This window comes from Gavia stellata, chromosome 16 (assembly GCF_030936135.1).
Source record: "Gavia stellata isolate bGavSte3 chromosome 16, bGavSte3.hap2, whole genome shotgun sequence".
Taxonomy (NCBI): Eukaryota; Metazoa; Chordata; class Aves; order Gaviiformes; family Gaviidae; genus Gavia; species Gavia stellata.
The window spans coordinates 11,286,797-11,304,491 of record NC_082609.1 but is presented as its reverse complement, the minus strand read 5'-3'; the positions used below and the strand labels follow the sequence as shown (position 1 = coordinate 11,304,491).

General features: G+C 45.4%; 1 protein-coding gene across 2 annotated transcripts in view; it reads left to right on the top strand.

The window, feature by feature from the left end:
- NSG2 (neuronal vesicle trafficking associated 2) overlaps positions 1-7,478 on the top strand; it is a 36,076-nt gene extending 28,598 nt beyond the window's left edge. For both annotated transcript variants that reach the window (XM_059825387.1, XM_059825386.1), the window contains exons 3-4: positions 5,281-5,391; positions 6,958-7,478. In XM_059825387.1, the coding sequence (XP_059681370.1) occupies positions 5,281-5,391; positions 6,958-7,149 (303 nt within the window). In that variant the 3' untranslated portion in view covers positions 7,150-7,478. The remainder of the gene's footprint in view (positions 1-5,280; positions 5,392-6,957) is intronic.
- The last annotated feature ends 10,217 nt before the right edge of the window (positions 7,479-17,695 follow it).

Genomic DNA, 17,695 nt, shown 5'->3' with positions numbered 1-17,695 from the left:
CCATCTCTTAAAACTAAGAGCGCAAACCAGAAGATTTTTGCCAAGGAAAACAATAAGGAATAAAAATGTAGAAACCTTGCAATGGAAAAGGCTGTTAAAAGAATGCCCTGCGGTTTGAATGTGGCATTGTTCTCTGGTTTGCTTTTAAATAAGGCTTTTCATTGTAGCTAGAGAGGGAAAAAAGGGAATTTTTGATGAAAAAAAGAAATCATGGGCAGCTGTTGAAATCAGAGAGTAGGAAGGATACTTCGACGGACAGCATGAAAGCCAGGTTAACTGGAACACCGTTGCAATTAGATATCATCTCACTGGAACAAAACCTAGTGGCAACTTATGTCCTGTTGCTTGATGAGGATATATCTTTTTTTTTTTTTATCCATGCTGTTGTGAAAATGCAACATGTACTTCATCTATGGGAAAGGTGGGGAGGAACCAAGTGAAGCGCGCTGCTGTTGATGGGAGGTTGACAACATCTTTCACTGGTGCTAAGGGCCTCTCTCCATGTTTTATGGAGGATGGGGATTTTTCTGATATGGTAATGATGTTTTCTCTTCTCCATTCCAGCAGACACTCCCCCCTTAAGGGAACCTTTGGGAACCATATAAGACTTTGGGGAAGGGGCAGACGAATCCCCCCCTTCTTTTACCCACTCGAGCAGTCACACGTGACAGATTCATGCCTGCAGCACTTCTAGGTTTTATCTGCTCGCTAAATTTTATTTCCCCTCTGTGAGTGTTTATATTGCTTAGAGACTGCCAAGGTTCATGTTAATCATAAAAAAAAGTGGAAGTTTATTAGGTATTGCAGCTCTGTGATTCTTTGGTGTTTGAATGTTAATGAAGCTTTGTATGCTCTAGAATAGCTAGAGAGGTGGATCTTAGCTCTGGTGTGGCAGAATACCAGCAGTGGATTTTTCTTCCTTTTCCTCTGGGTTTTAACATCTTACGTGACATTTCATCCCAGAGCAATTTTACAGTATGTATCATCATGTGTAATATTGTGTCACGCTGTAATTTTGCAAGTGCATGAAACGGCAGGAGGGAGGTGAGAATGGGCTCAATTACACCCCGAAGGGAGGGGAGAGCTCAGTGGAGGGACCTGCTCCTGGGAGGTAATGAATTGGGTGTCAGCACTTTGCCAGAGCAGAGTGACAGAGCAGAGGGGCATTTATTATTTTTAGGGCTCAGTGGGCAGACGAGAGGAAAGGAACCAGTCAAATCACATTACTAATGGTCATTTCCATAGGCTGTGCATGTATGTGGGATTTAACAAAAGAAGGGCCATTCATTCTCGCTCCAGACAGCTTGGTTCTTTCTTTTTCTGAAGGCTAAAGGAAGAGCTTGGCCATTTTAACTGGCTCAGAGTGAGAAGCCTTCAAAGCAACTTTGGTGGCAACTCTTGGGGAAGGCAGACACAGTCATTTGGGTGAGGGAGGCATCTGACAGTTCAGGGATATTCACCTTTCATGGCCTCTTCTCTGCATGCAGTCAGCCCTGAGGGATCCCTCTGGGATGGAGGAAACGGGGATGCAGAGGGGGAAAAAGGAACCAGGTAGACATTAGGGCAGGAGGAATCGTGTGTGCAGTGTGTTTGCATCCTGCTGGTGTGCAGCTGTTACTAGCCCTGGTGATGAAGGTTGTATTTACTAAAGCAAGCCAGAGGATGAGCAAGCAGCTTCTTATTTCTCAGGAACAAGAGGTACTTTCTCACTGAGTTACGCGCTATGCATTCCCAGGTGGCATTCGGTGTAATTTCATTGCCCTTTGTCTCTTCCTTTGCCCTGAGCACAAGTTTGTTCCTTCAGCTTAATCCAAGCAAGATTTCTTTTTTCACTGTACGTTGTATTTAGGGCAGAGCAACCAAACTGGAGAGCTGAGCATTTCTTATTTTCTGAATTTCAGGCCAGGGCTGCCCTCTAAGCATTGGCTTTGGTAGAGTAAGATGTATGTCCCGCTTTAGTGCCTTCAAACTAACATCATAGGGGACTTGTGTCATTGTCATCTTTGTATTACTACATAAATTGTTATCAGAGGAAGTACCAGGCCTAACCTGCTCCCCTTTTAAATGGGGAAGAGTTGATGAACATGTATTCTCCAGGGGGAAATGCTTTTCCACACTGGCCTGCCAGAGATGGGTTGTGATGGGTCTTTTTGGAGAGGAGTCTTTTTTCCCAGGTCTCCTGTTGGAAAAAGTAGAGTGTTGGCATACTTCATCCAGGAAGTCTCTCCTTTTGACTATGCTTTTTCAAAGTTTTGTTTGGTTCTTTTTTTTCATTTTTTCAGGTGTAATAGGACTTCTTTTTGGGACAGAAATCATGGCAAATGCAAATTCCATTTCCATCTCCTTTGACTCCAACCTACTGAGACTTCTTCCTCTTCAGCACTATGAAAAGGGACAGGGCTTCCCCAGGTTGGGAACCCATAGGCTACCATAAAGATGGTCTGAAAAATGTCTATTCAAACTTGCAGGCAAGTGTGCTTTGATGGAGAGGAAGTGGAGCCCATATTTTCTTGGTCAGACTAGTGCAATTCATACAACTGTAATCCTTTCAACCAGCTACCTTTTCAGCACACCAGAACTCTCTTACACATGTTGTCTGATGAGATCCAGCAGTAAGTGCTTCTCCCTCTACAGCTGCCTTTTGCTTAATTGACCCATTTTGCAGCAGATTAGGCCCCAAGGAGGAGGTTAATATGAGCAGTTGTTCTAAAAGGTGGGTTGGGGCTTCAGTGAAGTGTTCATCACTGGAAAAGCCTGTTAGCCCCAATTTTCTTACCTTTTTGTACTTCATTCTAAAATACTCTGACTTAACAATGAACTTACGAATCTCCCCTGCTAGATATAGTCTCCACACCTCTCTCTTTCCTGACTTTCAAACTGGATGTGTTGGGTCAGATTTAATACCATACATGCAGATTTACCTTCAGTCTTTCTTTTTGTCTTAAAACAGCCACCAAAATTGTATCTCTGGATCTTCCAGCATTGCAGATGGCATTGCCAGGGCCACTTTAGCTTCTCTGAGTAATAGTCCCAACATGGTGTGTGAGATTTAGGAATACAGCTCACCAGGCGGTGCATCTTTCTGCAGGATTGATGAGGATGAGAAGTCTCTTCCTGCACTGCAAGCAATTACAGTGGCCCCTCTGAGTCTGCGCAGGGATTGCATATCATACAGATTCTCAGAATTACAGCTGCTATGATGACTGAAGGAGAGAATTAGAGCAAAATTCAGTGTGAAACAATATTAAGCAATTAGTATATCTTTATTGATATAATATTACTAATATTACATAATATTATTGTTATATTAATAATATTATATTGATGAATTTTGAGATGTGGCCAACTTGCCCTTTATGAGCTGCTGTTCCTGACAAGCCTGTCCTGTATACTGCAGGAATTATCTCTGTATTTCCCCACTTTCTACCATCACCAGTCTCCCATACATTAGCTAAGGAACAACTTCTGCCTGTACCTACTATTCAATTTCCTTGAACACCCATACAAGAAAGCAAAAAGGATTGCGACATAACTGTAACAACAAAAGGGTGGGTGATGGGGGAATGACTAGGTAGAGCGGAAAAATTTGTGGCTCTTCCTTGCTAGGGCAGTAAATGATAATGATTGCCTTTAGTACAGGTAGGTGCAGCCCTGATACTGGGATGGGGGCGTGTTTTGAAGGATGAGCACATGCATGGTACAGTGGTAGCATGCCTTCAGGTAGAGGAATTAGCTGAGGGGCAGGCACACAGTCCCTGCCACGTCCTGCCATCACGGTTCTCTCAGTGGATGGGTTTTGGTATGACCAGGGGAAAATTGCAGCCCTGGGCTCGACTTCTGGTGCCATGACGGGGAAGTGGGGTTCTGAAGCAAACAGATTGATGTTGTGGGTAGGAAAAAGCCTCATTGATCGCTATCCCTCCTGTAAACCCATGCCTGATCTCAAATATTTGTAGGAACTTCCTCAGTGTGAGCTCTCACAGGCTCACCGAGCACAGGAATGTTGCAGCCCCTTCCCCGTGCAGGCAAGCATCCTGCAATCTGCGTGCTGCTGGTGTTCGGTCCCAGAGAGCCAGGGCATGCTGGGGAGCTGCCGCAGCTCTCTCCCTTGCTGCTGGCTGTGCAACAGCTTTAAACGTGTCCCCTACTGCTGTTCCCACCCCGATCATCTCTGTAAGTGAGTTCATTTGATTAGGAACTCTAGGTTGCATGGTAACACTGGAGCTCCGGGGATTATGATATTTTTTTCATGGCAGTCCAGATCAGTGTGAGACAGGAGTCTCAACAGGATGGGTTGCTGTAATTTAGGCAGTAGAAGTCCAGAGCCATTTATGCTGCATTTGCAGAATTACCAGCTGGGACCAAGAAAGCTTTGGGGAAGGAGAGAACAAGAGTGCATTTGGGACCCTTGCTCAGTCCTTAGGGAGGACACAGCTCAGCTAAAATCAAGGATCAGGGCAGCAGTTCAGACATCTGAATGGGGCTGGGAAACTTGCTGTTGAATGAACTATTTAAGAGGGACCTGGAAGGGCTGGAGAGAAGGGAGCTACAGCAAAGAAACAGAATGGTGCAGCAAAGTAACCTGCTTGGAAATGAGGAGAGGGGGAATATTTGAGCCCTAAAGAGGGTATTGTGTCTGGTACCTCCAACACCGTCATCTGCTCTTGGACATGCTGCGGGATTTACATGCTGAGCTTTGTTGGTGGTCAGGGTATTCTCCTTTTACAGCTTTGATAAATCCCTTGCTTCTGCAAGGTACTTGAGGCACAACTTATCCTTGTTGCATCGCCCAGAAGGCACAAAGGGATGTGTGCCACAGAGGCTTCATTATTCCTACCTGCTCACCTACCTCTGCTATCGGAAAAGCGGGATCTCACCATGGTTATAAGGCAGCTTATCTGCACAGATTAGACCCCGAATATGGACTCTGGCTGCTGGCAGATCCTGCTGGGCCAGCTAATGGTGCTGCTGGTTGAGCAGCTGAGAGCATGGGAACACAAAGCCTCTGAGAACACCGAATGCCTCAGCAAAATCCATACATTTGCAAGGGGTTAGACACAGGAATGCGCACTCCTGAAGGTCTGTGGGGGGATGGAAACGATGTGAGAATTCAGGGCTATTGGACCTAGCATTCATTCAATTACCATGCTTAGTTAAGTGCTGCACAGTGGAGTGAAGACTGCAGTCTGTTAGAGTGGCTGTTACTATAAGTCATTTAATTATGAGGTTGCTCATATGCCATTTTAACATATGTAGAGTAACATTATCCCTCTTTTGTAGGTCACTATTCTCATAAGTCTGGCTCTTGCATTCCTTGCCTGCATAGTGTTTCTGGTGGTATACAAAGCCTTTACTTACGACCACAGTTGCCCAGATGGATTTGTTTATAAGGTAAGAAACTTCAGACGGATGAATTGCCTGAGATAATGATAGAGTCTAATTGACTACATGGTTACAGTCTAGTCTGCTTTTTTGACCAGGCCAAACAGAACATTTGGCAAGAATGTGTTGAAATGGGAAAAGCGTTATGGGAAATGTGGACTTGCATCTGCCTCCACCAGCTACTGTTACACTGTAATTGTTGGGATTAGCATTTGGTGAACACTATAGACAGATGTTCAGGAACAATCCCTCACATTTGTGAATGGATTTATTGCAGCTGGAATCCCATGTTTGCTTCCCACACGTTCAAGTGACTGAGGTTTACTGACATATATTTTAATGCAAAGAAAACTCCCAGAGTGCTGGCACATGTGTCCTTTGTGAAAGAAATCTGAATTTGACCATGTAGGTCATTTTGAGGTGCTTTTAAGCCTCCATCAAGAAGGAAACCATGTAACTTAATTGCTAAAACCCTGCTGCCCAGTGATTTTTATATTGAATATTCACAGAGAACTATTTGCCTGGTCAGTTGAGATTTAAAAAAAATGACAAAGTTTGCAAAATAGTTCACTGACTCCTTACTGTGAACGAACCCATAAACTCATAGGAGTCTTGACCACAATGGGGATAGTCTGTGGGCTGGAAAATAGGGTAAGGATGTCGCTGTATTAGTCATTGTGAATTATTCTCTTAGGTTATATAAAAATGAAGTTAGGACGGAGTCATGAACTTCAGAATCAGATCCAAACCTGAACTTCTGAAAAGATCAAAGGTTTTGGACTCAGATTTCCGATAGTCACATTGAACTGGGAGTTGGGGTATCTCATAATAATACAATAATAATTGTACCTGGGGCCCTTTCTGTCCTTGGTGCTACTTCGACTCCAGTGAATATCAACCAGTCCGACAGTTGTTACCATTTGATTGCTCTTTTACAGCTGTTGCAAAGCAAATTGTTTTATCTGTGCGGTTCTTAGCACACAAGTGTCCGCACTAGCACGGAGGAGACGCATGGGCAGCGTCTGCACAGACAAGAAGCTCTGACAAGGGCTGGCCAGTTGGGCTACGCTTCCTACCATCCCTGACCAAGGTGGTCATCCTACAGGTCAGAGATAACACACTGTAACAGCAGCACGTAAGCAGCTTACTCTGCCTCTGCCTGTCCTCTACCTGTCTGAGGATTAATTCCGGACTTTGCTCTACAGAGCTTTCAATCCAGCGTGTGATAAGAGCTGCTCAGCCAGCCCTGCTAGGACTCCAGCAAGGGCCTCGGTCTCTGTGCATGCCAGTAACCTACCAAACCAGTCAGACCTTCATTTTACAGTCCCCATTTCCCATCCACGGATGAAATCAGCCTGCAATCAGGGTTGCCAATAGCAACAGGTTTTGAAGGCTGCTGCCCGACTCTAAACTTTGTGCATTCCCACGGCGCTGAAAGGCAGTCGGGGCTGCGCAGCAGATGCTCTCGCTGCAGCAAGTCTGAGTCAAACGTCATCCGCGCAAACAGCTAACCCTGAGATTTTTAAAGCGAGAGCCTGAGGCTCTTTACCTCTCTTGCTTTCTCCCCACTTCCAGCACAAGCGATGCATCCCGGCCTCGCTGGATGCGTACTACTCCGCACAGGATTCCAACTCCCGGGGCAGGTTCTACACCGTCATCAGCCACTACAGCATGGCCAAGCAGACCAGCTCCCGGGCCGTATCGCCCTGGCTGTCTTCAGGATCGGTAAACCACGAAGCCAAGGCTGCCAAGACAGAAGGTCATTAAAGTTAACAAGTGGTGACGGGCAAAGTGGGAGGGTGGGGGGACAACACCATGTCTATACTGCATTGCTCTAGCTGAGGGTGCTGTGCTAACAGCACGACAGGAAGAAATAAAACCCAAGTGCAGGAGTCATCTTAATGGATATTTCTTTTCGTGCATTGTTCTCGTTGATTTGTAACTGAGTCGAGCTCTTGTACAAAGGCATGTTTGATGTTGACTGTACCTTACAATGTAAAAATATTTTTAAATCATTGCTTAACTATTTGTTAGAAAAAGAAATTAAAAAACAAAAAAAGCAAATTAGATAAAAGCCAGGGAGGATAAAAGCAGCAAAGAGAATCCTGCAAAGTTTTATCATTGCTGGAAAGCTGTGACATGGCTTAACATGCAGTGAAGGAACAGCTGAAATCCTTTTGAGAGAGAGAGGGTAGAGAGAACCTGTTGCAAAGACATTATGATGTTGTTTGGCTTGCCAGAGGGGGGATATGTTGCTGTCAAATCAAATCTAGCATCAGTGTTCATTTGCTGATAGAGGAATACAAGCATCCCCTCCTCCCTCAAACATACACGTGCAAACACGCATGCACACACAGCCCTGCACAGTGGCCTAAGTGAATCCAGAAAGCTCTAGGCATTTGTAATGAGCCGCCACTGTGCTGGTGATCTTGGTTGGGCTCTGAGGCTGAAATCCTGGTTGGCATTGGGGTATGGAGCAGGATGGAAGCAGATGGAGGCTGCCATAGTGAAATCAAGAAGCACAGGGCTAGGAGTCAGGAGATCAGGGCTTTATTTCTGCTGCTCGCACAGATTTCCTGCATGACCTTTGGCAAGTTACATGAGGCTTCATCCTTTGGGACCTCCCCCTGGAGGGTCACCGAGAGACAAAGAAATGCCGTTATAAATTGAGGAGCCTCTCAAGAGTGGTGATAGTGTAGAACACTATTAAGCCTCTAACTTTTCAGCCCCTAATTTTCCCTCACCCATGAAATGGGATGCTCCTGCTTCCCTGCTTCAACTTCAGATACTTCAGTACTTAATATCATTCTAGGTAGTTAGAGAGGGATGGCCATAGCATGCTCTCAGAGTACAAGGGTCCCATCAAATCTCTGCTTGCAAACACAGACCAGACCCCAAGCTTAATCCAGTCCCAGACAATGTAAAACATCCTCCCCACAAGTGGCATGTGCAATTAATGCAGACTGATGGGATTTTAAAAAAAAAAAGGATTCTCTTTTTTCAGAGCTGCAAGCCATTGCTGCAAAGCAGCTCTGCTCCTTGATAGGGCAGGCAGGGTGAGACTGAGCAGCAGGAGCAGAGTGCACAGGGAGGGAAAGGTTCACATTCAACTAAGGCTGCTTTTTCAGATTTGTGGCTAGACTGGGATGGCAATTAGGAACTGGCCCCTTCTTCCCCTGCATTGGGCAGTTTTGTCCTCCATTTCGCATACATAGACACTAGAGGGTGTAAATGAGGGCAGAACTCCTCAGTCCTAACAGGCATCATGATAAATAACTGTATAGTGTAGCTAAAAATGTAGTGCCAAATGCCATTGTCTGATTTCCTATCCTTCCTTCCCCTTCCACCTGTAAATTCATTTCTCACTCAAAATGTACAAACCACCCCCTCACCAACAATCAAAACTCCAGCAAACCACTGAACAGTTTATAATTTTGTGGTGTATTTTTTGTCAGTAGGTAGCAAAGACTGAAGTATTTTTTGGTGTAATTCTTGAACTTTTCTGACGGGATTAAAATAAAGCTAGATGTGACTGAGCGCCTCTGGTAGGTTTTTTGGTGACTCGTGCTGTGGGCTGGGAGGTGGCGGGGGGCTGATGTGTGGGTGCCTGGTGCTGCCAAGCGTGGCTGCAGCAGAGATTGCGCCTTTGCATGGGACTCTGGCTTTCAGGAGGCATTTTCAGAGCTTGCTGTTTTCCCCTTTAATCACTGGGGGTTTATTCTCTATGTTCCTGCCCATTTTTCAATTGCAAATAGAAAAATAGTAATTAAATCTTCAAAGCAAGTGGAGATACTTTCTATTGGTGATTCTTGACTTTATGGCGGGACCTCCCCACCCTTCCCATTTTAAGGCCAACGAATGATAGAAACTTTGGATGGCAGCAATGTCTCCTTTGCCATCTACTCCCAATGCAAGTGTTCACCTATGCTGGAGCAGGCTTCTTCAGAAGGGCCGTTACAAAAAGAGTGCTGCCAGGAAATACAGCTGAACCAAGAGCCACAGCTGAACTTTGAAAAAGTTGAGCTCTGTATCCAAACTCTGCAGCTTGGTTTCTAATGAAACCACAACTATATTCATCTCACATTATTCAGAAAGTAGATTGTGTTTCCTCAAGCTTCAACTCTTTGAAATGGAATGATACCCTGGCATTAAATTAGCTCATTCCCAAAGGCTAAAGAACATTTTATAAAAAACCTTTGGATGGCATTCCTTCCAAAAAAAAGTGTATTCAGAGTTGTGAAATTGAGCTACCATAGGAGAGAAACCGTTCTTGTGTTAGAGGTCAGCACTGAGTACTTCTGAAATGTATTAAAAGGGATTCGGCGCGCTTTGCGGAATTGAGTCACAAGATAATTTGACTGTGGTATTTCTATTGCCACTCTCCCAGTAATACTCTAACCATATGTTTACTTTAATCTAAAAAACCCAGGAATCAAATAATTTGAATTAAAAGGTTCTAGCTATTATTAGATAAGTGGGTCAGTGGGAATAACCATTCCTATTTAATAAAGGAAAGATCAAAATCTGTATGGAGCAGAATAAAAAAAAAAAAAAAAGACCCAAGGAAGACTCATGGGAGAGCAAAAGAAACCAAACAAAAGAAACCAAACAACCCAACTCCAGCTGCAAGTTCCATTGCTGTGAATGTTGTTATTACAGTTTTTGTACAAGCTGCAGTAGAGCTTCCAAGATCAACCACGTATTTTAATCACAGTAACAGAGAGAGAGGGAGAGAGAGTAAATTGAAATTGTAGTACATCATCTTATTTCAGTCTTTAAAAGCCTCCTTCAAGGTTGATCATATGTTTCAATGCTGATTAAAGTAGCATATTGGTGATAGCACAGTCTCATCCTGGCTGTCGTCTCTCCGTGAAGTCTAAAGCTCCTGACTGGCTCTACAGAGCAGTGTTTTTGTGAGCTAGTGTCTGGGCAAGGGCCCAGTCTCAGCTCTGAATGGTACCGATGAACAAGAGCCTTCCCTGTGCTTCTCCCAACATTTATGTGATGGTCAAGTCAAGTCAGCTCCAACCTTTTCGTCTATGACTGGCCCTGCTAAAGCATCAGTTCCTTTGGGCAATCTTCTCTGTTATACTAGGTTGCTGCAGTGGGCTTAGATTTTGAATTCTCCACCAAAATATGCTTTTAGGCCACTTGATTTCTCTTCTGAGACAGTGATGCAGGAGATGGGTGCCTGGACTGTTTGTTTGTCCTAGCTGGAGTGGTGGGAAGGGATGGACAAGAAGTGTCAGCACATGAATGAGCTCATCTTGTGGGGACAAGGGCATTCTGAACAGGCAGCAATCCTGTGGAATGACTGGCAGAACGTGTGGAAAAAAACAGCTTTACTAAAGGTGTGGTGATGCCGTGATGGGAACTCAGCTGCCCGCAGCCTAGGCTTGGGAAGGGAAGGAAGAATTGTGGCTGTTGGAGCCTGAGAAAGATTGAGAGCAAGAGAAAAAGAGATTGCTGCCAGCCAAGGCATGGAAGCAAGCATTGCTTTTCTGTCATAACCCAATGACCCTAAAGCACTATATCCTGCTTGACTAATACAGACTGTCTTGTTTTGGAAAAGCTGCCCATTGTTGCTACAAACATCTGCTGACTGCAGCGTGCCCCGAGGGGAATTGTTCCATTACTGATTCAAATCCTCTTGGACTGCCTGCAAAAACAGTGTGAGAAAAGGAGGTGCCGATGGCAGGACCCCGTGGCCGGCGGGGCACACCATTGGCAAAACTAGAGGTGTCTGTCCAGGGTCTTGGAGGTGATTTCATGCTTTGGATCCGTGTTAGAAAGACAGCTGAAGGTGTTGCCAGTGCCTCTGTTACAAGATCAGAAAAGCAACAGTCTCTGTCCCTTTGCATGTGAATTTTTTTTCTTCCCCTTTATCCTCCTCTGTGCTTGCCAGCTGTTTCTGGTTTGTAATAATACCTCAAGTGATAAGTGTAAGGGTCATGCACCGAACTGTCTACAATCACATTTTATACGATTAGTCAGGGTTTTTTAAAGCACCCTAATTATTACAGTCAAACCGGATTAAGCTATTCCTCTAATAGATTTTCAGTTCCTGTAAAATAGGCCAGAGAAAATGACTTACGGGAGGGGACGGGGGAAGGGAAGGCTCTTGCCTTCTGTCTCTTTTGCCTTTGCTTTTTTAAAATGCTGTGCAGTGGCAGGGGTTTCAGGGATCCCACTGAAAGCACTGGATGAGTGCCCAGCAAAGTTGGGGGTTCTGGTACTCAGGTCCCATTCTCACCTGGACTGGTGCCCTTTGAGGGGCAAAAAAAAAGGTAAAATCCTTTTGATTGAGAATGTTACTTTACTTGGGAGGGTGGCTGACAAGTCATTTGATGGGATGTGGGTTGCTCCATGATGGAAAATAATCCACAGCAAGTTGAAGTACAGGAAGGTGATAAATGCATTGGCATTGTGCCTGAACTGCTTGTCGCTGGGAAAGGCTGGTCAGGATTAGTGCTGAAGAGGCTTTTGTCCTGCAGACTGTGAATGGTAAAAGCAGAGCAAGAAGAAATGGAAAAGCCTCTTAATGGCAGGTTACACAGTTCATCCTGGCATGGCCAGTGCCCTGCCCTGCTCTGACGTGACGGGATTGCCTGAGCCCGCTGCTGGTACAGGAACCGGCTGTTGGGGCTGTGCATCGCTTCCCTCTGCCGAGGGCTCCTGCCTGCATGGAGGGGCTGCTGCAGCTGCTGGCAATCCCTGTTAGCACAGGGGCGAGGGATTGCCAACAAGACGCCCCATGGCTTCCCTTGCTGATAATACAAAGTGTGAGCGCAACCGGTGTGAGCAGTAATGAAAATGCTGCAAACTGAGGCAGCCGTTAATAAAATATTTACACCACTCGGGCAGCGGCGTTTTAGACGAATCACATGTCGAGGTTTCCCCGTGGCAATCGCTGACTGATGGTGACATTATTACTTACCACTCCCCTGCCCTCCTCCATCGGCACGGCTTATTGAAGGCCAGCATTTGGCAGCTGCAAACGGCCAAGGAGAGTCTAGCCTCTCACAGTCCCAGGGGTTAAAAAGAGCCAAGCTCATGCTCCGTGGGGCTGCGAAGTCACAGCAAGCCCAGCTCTCCTTCAGAGTCAGTAGGTCCATGCCAGCAGGTTGCTTTAAGCACACGGTGCGAATCCGAGGGAGGTACTGTCTGCTGGGGCAGGAGGAGCGATGCCTGGAGACAATGCCAGCATCTGCCAGCAGCTTTCCAGCCGCTGCTTGAACGCTATGGTGGCACCAGGTCTCTGCAGGGGCTGATACTGGGGGCTCCACCAGTACCATCTCCCAGATGGATAATTGTGCAGCTACCAGTGGCCTTTCGACAACCCAAAACCCCAAGCTCCCAAGCCCTCGCAGTCACTAAATACCTTCTCCACAAGCTGCTGTGCAGGCCTATGGGTGAACCCTGCTCGTCTGGACAACAGCCAGTGCAGGTAATTAGCTCGCCCTGTCACTCAAGTGGAAACAGCACTGCAGCATTGCACAGGTTTCTGCTAAACAGTCGCTTATTCTCAACCCCTCCAGTCATGGCTACATTTCAATGGTGGGTAAATTGATTTCTGTGTATATTTTGTATGCCAGGTTATTACAATTACTCTTCAGGATCCTTTGGGATGAAAGGCTATTATAGAGATGAAAGCTCATTAACAATAAATATAAAGGGTCAAAACTCCCCATAAAAATGTATTAGAAACAGATTCTAGTTTGGAAATGTAAATATAGCATTTGGCAGAGGTCCGGACTGGCTAGTCTGGTGTGCAAGACAGCTTAATCCACTGGGAAGATGTGGCTATTTTTATAGCAGCAAGTAGAATTACTGTGTGAATTATGGAGTTTTGGCTCACTGGAAAAACAACTCCCCCCTGTCATCAAGAAAAAAAGAAATTGTTGAAGGGGGGGTGGGGATGTGGAATAAGATCATTTCTTCCACTAAAAATAGAATTTTTGTAGTAGAGCTGGAGCATCTTTGGGAATTTACAAGTATAAGTAAGTGTTAAAGAATAAAACAAAAAATAAAGGTGAAGGGAATTTCAAAATTATAGTGGTAGCAATTAAAGTACATAAACAGTGAAAAAACCCAACTTTTTTTTCAGATATGTTTTCACAGATTCATTAATGAAGGGGAAGCTGAACCTGTCTTTTTCCCAAAAACATTTGACCCACCAACATTTCAAAAACTTTCCCATACAAGTACCTTGAGCAAACTCCAGCTACCTCACTTGTGCAGGGGTGTAAGTGGGCCTCATCATGCCAGTTCATGGGTCCTCATCCCCCCGACACACAGCTTATTGCGGATGCCTTTTTGTTTTGCAGTCTCAGCTGTTATTGCAGACAAGCCATGGTTGTTTCTCTACTCTTAAAACAAGAGAGGATTCCTGGGGACACTGCAAGGAGGATGCAAACAAACACACATGGCAATGATGTGGAGATACAGACTGCTCCATGCATTTAAGCAGGACCAGCATGTCAAACACAACCTTGTTAGCTGTCTGGCGCTAATGGCTCAGTGCAGGTTAGATTGCACAAGCTCATTTGAGTAGAGTTTTGGTTTGATGCTGCAAGTAATGGGTATTTCAGAGGAACCATTTTTCTCAATCTGATCATCAGGCTGAAGGTCTGGAAGAGAATAACAGAGGGAGAGAAGTGGGTTTATGGTTTTTGCTGAGGGAGAGGCAGTGTCAGCAGAATTGGGCTCCCGCAGGGCTCCGGCATCGCCGTTCAGCGTGAGCTGACTCAGGCTTCAGTTCACAGAGGTGTCGCAGCCACTTAACCTTTAAAGATACAGCATTCCCTCCTTGCTCCACGTTATGCCTTGAGAAGGCATTTTTCTGATGGTTTTGATCAATTGGCATAATCACTGAGACCTTAAGATGAGTAATTAAGATGTTGAAGTCCTTGGCTCATACACATTACATTAATCTGCGCACGCTCCACATCCGTGCTGTCGCCCCACCTTGCAACATACCCATTATCTTTTTACTTCTGTGTCTTGACTGTGCTTTAAAAAATGACAATGAAGCTTTTTTTAAAAAAAAAAAAAACACAACAAGATGTGCCACTTTAACCTCCTCAAACTAAACAAACAAAGAAGGGGAGAAAAATCTATTCTGTTCCTTATTCAGCACCAGAGTTTTGTTGGTTTTCTACGCTGCGTTCAATCTGTGTGGCACAGTGGTGACTGCCTATAAAAGAGGGATGCCTGGCTGTCTCTTCAGCCCTTTTATTTCCAGTATATTTTGACATGTGCATGATGGAGAAGCTGTTGATTTTCACACAGACACATATTAGTAACCTGCCTGATGGAGGGAGCGCGAGAAATAAAACATTCGGGTCCCTACAACACGACTGACATTTCGTCGGTATTGGTGGTTGCTTCTGAGAAAAGTTATTATGAGGCCCATTAAAACCGCAGCAGGACTGTGAGTGTTTGGGTGCACCATCAGAATCATAGAGAATACAGAAGGGCACAGCCGGGCTGTTAACTGCCACCTCTGCTGATGCGCACGTGTGGGTGTGCGTGGCACACGTACATCTATCTGCCTCTGGCTAGCTGTATACACACAAGCGCTGCCCACAAAAAACCACATACAAACAAGAAGAGGCAACTCTGGTAAACTGTAAGGTTGTTTTCAAGAACACACCTCCTCCCATTACTGTTAACGATTACTTTAAGGGACATACAGCCATAATCCACCTGCTAGAACTAATTCTGATTCAATAGGGATTTACTGCTATTAAAGAAATGGGCCTTACACTGCTTTTTGTGGGCTCCATATATGCTTTATTGCTGCATAGGTCCTAAGTGAACTCAGGGTTTCCCTGTGCTACAGTCTCTGCAAAGACGCTGCAAAAAGACATTGCCTAAGAAAAATGTGATTGAAGAGTGGGTGGCCAAAGGAGGCAGGAGCGGTACCTGCGTGGAGGTGAAATAACTCGCCCAAGGGCTGAGCGATTCCTGAATACAGTAAGGCTGGGAGAAAACAAACCCACAGCCTGCACCCGTCACTGGCAGTGAGAAGTCCTGTTGGAGGTGAACTGGTTTTAAAGCAATTAGCTTGGAGGTTTTGCAGCTGTACGAAGAACCCCCCCTGCTCAGTGCTCATGGGGAGGTGTGCAGCGAGTGGCACTGTGTGCCCACACTTCCCAGTTTGTCCAGTGAGTCTCAGCAAGAGTTTATTTATTTCAGGCCTTTTCTCCAGCAAATGGCAGTCACTGTGGTGGTCAAATACTATAAGGAGAAAATAAACTCTGCAGGAACAATAAGCCCCATGTACCCAAGATCATGTTGTGTCTCTGGGCCAGCAGTGAATAGAAATGTCAGTTCAGAAAGCAAAGGGTATCCAGGGCTATTTTCCCTAGCCATCACCCTGCCAGCACAGCTAATATTGCACCTGATTAAAATGCACAGAACACAGTTATCTGTAACAATTTGCTCTTGTCTATTAAAATTAATAAATGAATGGCACTGGATGAGACAGAGCCGCCCGCTAATTGGTTTGGAGTTGCAGCAGATTTTTGTAGCAGGTTACAGCCTGACAATGCATTTTGAGCATCAAGAATACAGGTAATTCAGCCCACAGTCCATCCCCAATTTGATGACATCTGTGCGATGTAAGTAAGATTAAAAAGAACTGGGTTTTAAAAACATAAGTTGAAAAAATGAGAACCATTTCTTCATCCTCCTGACAGGTTGAAGATAGAGGGAGATGCTAAATGCAGCAATGAAGAATTTATTTATCCCTTGCCTACCTTCTTTTTTTTCTTTCGGGGAAAGTGGTGGAATTGTGTTTCTGACCCAGGTGAGCAGGCTGCACACCCGCCTTGCAGTCTTGGCTGTGATGGTGACTGTCACACACCATGGCACTGCGCACACACCTGCCTCAGTTTCCCCATGCGAGGAAAACTGATGAACCACATTGGGCTGCAGAAGGTTGATTAGTTCATGTTAGTAAACAATATGTAGAGGGCTGAAACACTAGCAGACACTGTTGTAGGCTTTGTGTCATGTAAGTGAATGTCTGTGTGAAGTAACAGGAGATTAAGGAATCACAGGTTTACAGAAAGCACCACGTAACTGACGGAGAAACAGCAAAGCCCTCCAAGAGCTAAGATCAAACACCTTTTTTCTAAGTCTTTGCACAAACATAGGGTAGAATAGATAATATATTTCCCTAAACCTGGCTTCTTTTGAATAGCAAATGTGTTCATCATCAAGTTTTCACTTTCAAGTAGGTTCACCTACCTCCAAATTGTTTTATCCCTGCATCAGAGTGTGGGCTCTTTTCATCAGAGCACCGGCCGGGCAGAGACAAGACCAAAGGGCCAACAACCTGCAGGGGAGCTTGGGGCACTCGGACGTGTTCGCGGGGATTACACTGAGGAAGGATGGGTTGCAGGGTGTGGGCAGCCAAACCCCGTGCACTGCGAGGCCACACGTGTTACCCCGAAGAGCAGCAGCAGCAGGAGCTGAGCCCCATCCATCACACTCCGCCTGTGCAGAGAACAGGTCTTCAAATAACATCAGACGCTGCCGGAGGGGAACGGCAGCTTTTCATCTCCCGACTGGAAGTCAGGAGGTACTCAGCAACTCCTTTGCACTTCCAATACTTCTTGCCTTCCCATTTGTTCCTTTCTGTCCAAGACTAAGTGAAAAAGTCTGTATGAGAGATGGGTCACCGTGCACATAGCATTTGCAAAGCTTCGCTGCCAGTTTCCACGATGCAGAGGGTCTGGGAGTGCTGCAAGTCCCACGGCATCCCGGGACCTGTGAGGAAACATGTGTGGGGCTGGGCACTCTCTCCTGCATCACCACCCGGGGCTGAGCTGCAGCGCCGTATTGAACAGCTATGCATGATCTGGCTGATTAAATAGAGTTTCCCCTCCCTCCCTTTAAAGTCTGCATGTCTATGAAAAAAGGCACTATATAATGCTTAGACAGCAGAGTGCTGTATTACCTAATTCCACCTCAAATCCCACCGCTGGCTCCCTACAATCAGGCCCTCAGGGAGAGCCGTGTAAACAACACCCACAGCCCCATGATGGAAGAAAGGCTGTTTTGAGAATCTGAGCGACAGCTTTGACTGTGTCTATTTAAATCTGCCTCTGTTCTGCCACGGATAATAAAATTGTTCCTGGGGGAACCCTTTAAAATTGACATAAGACAGCAAAATCAAGGAGACTGGTGATAAGGGGGAAGTTTATGGGATAGAAGGAGAAGGAGAGTGGCTGGAGAACAACCAGGATGGTATTTAGAGCTTTACATTTCAGCAGTATATACATTGGTCAGTACAGTCTTAGCA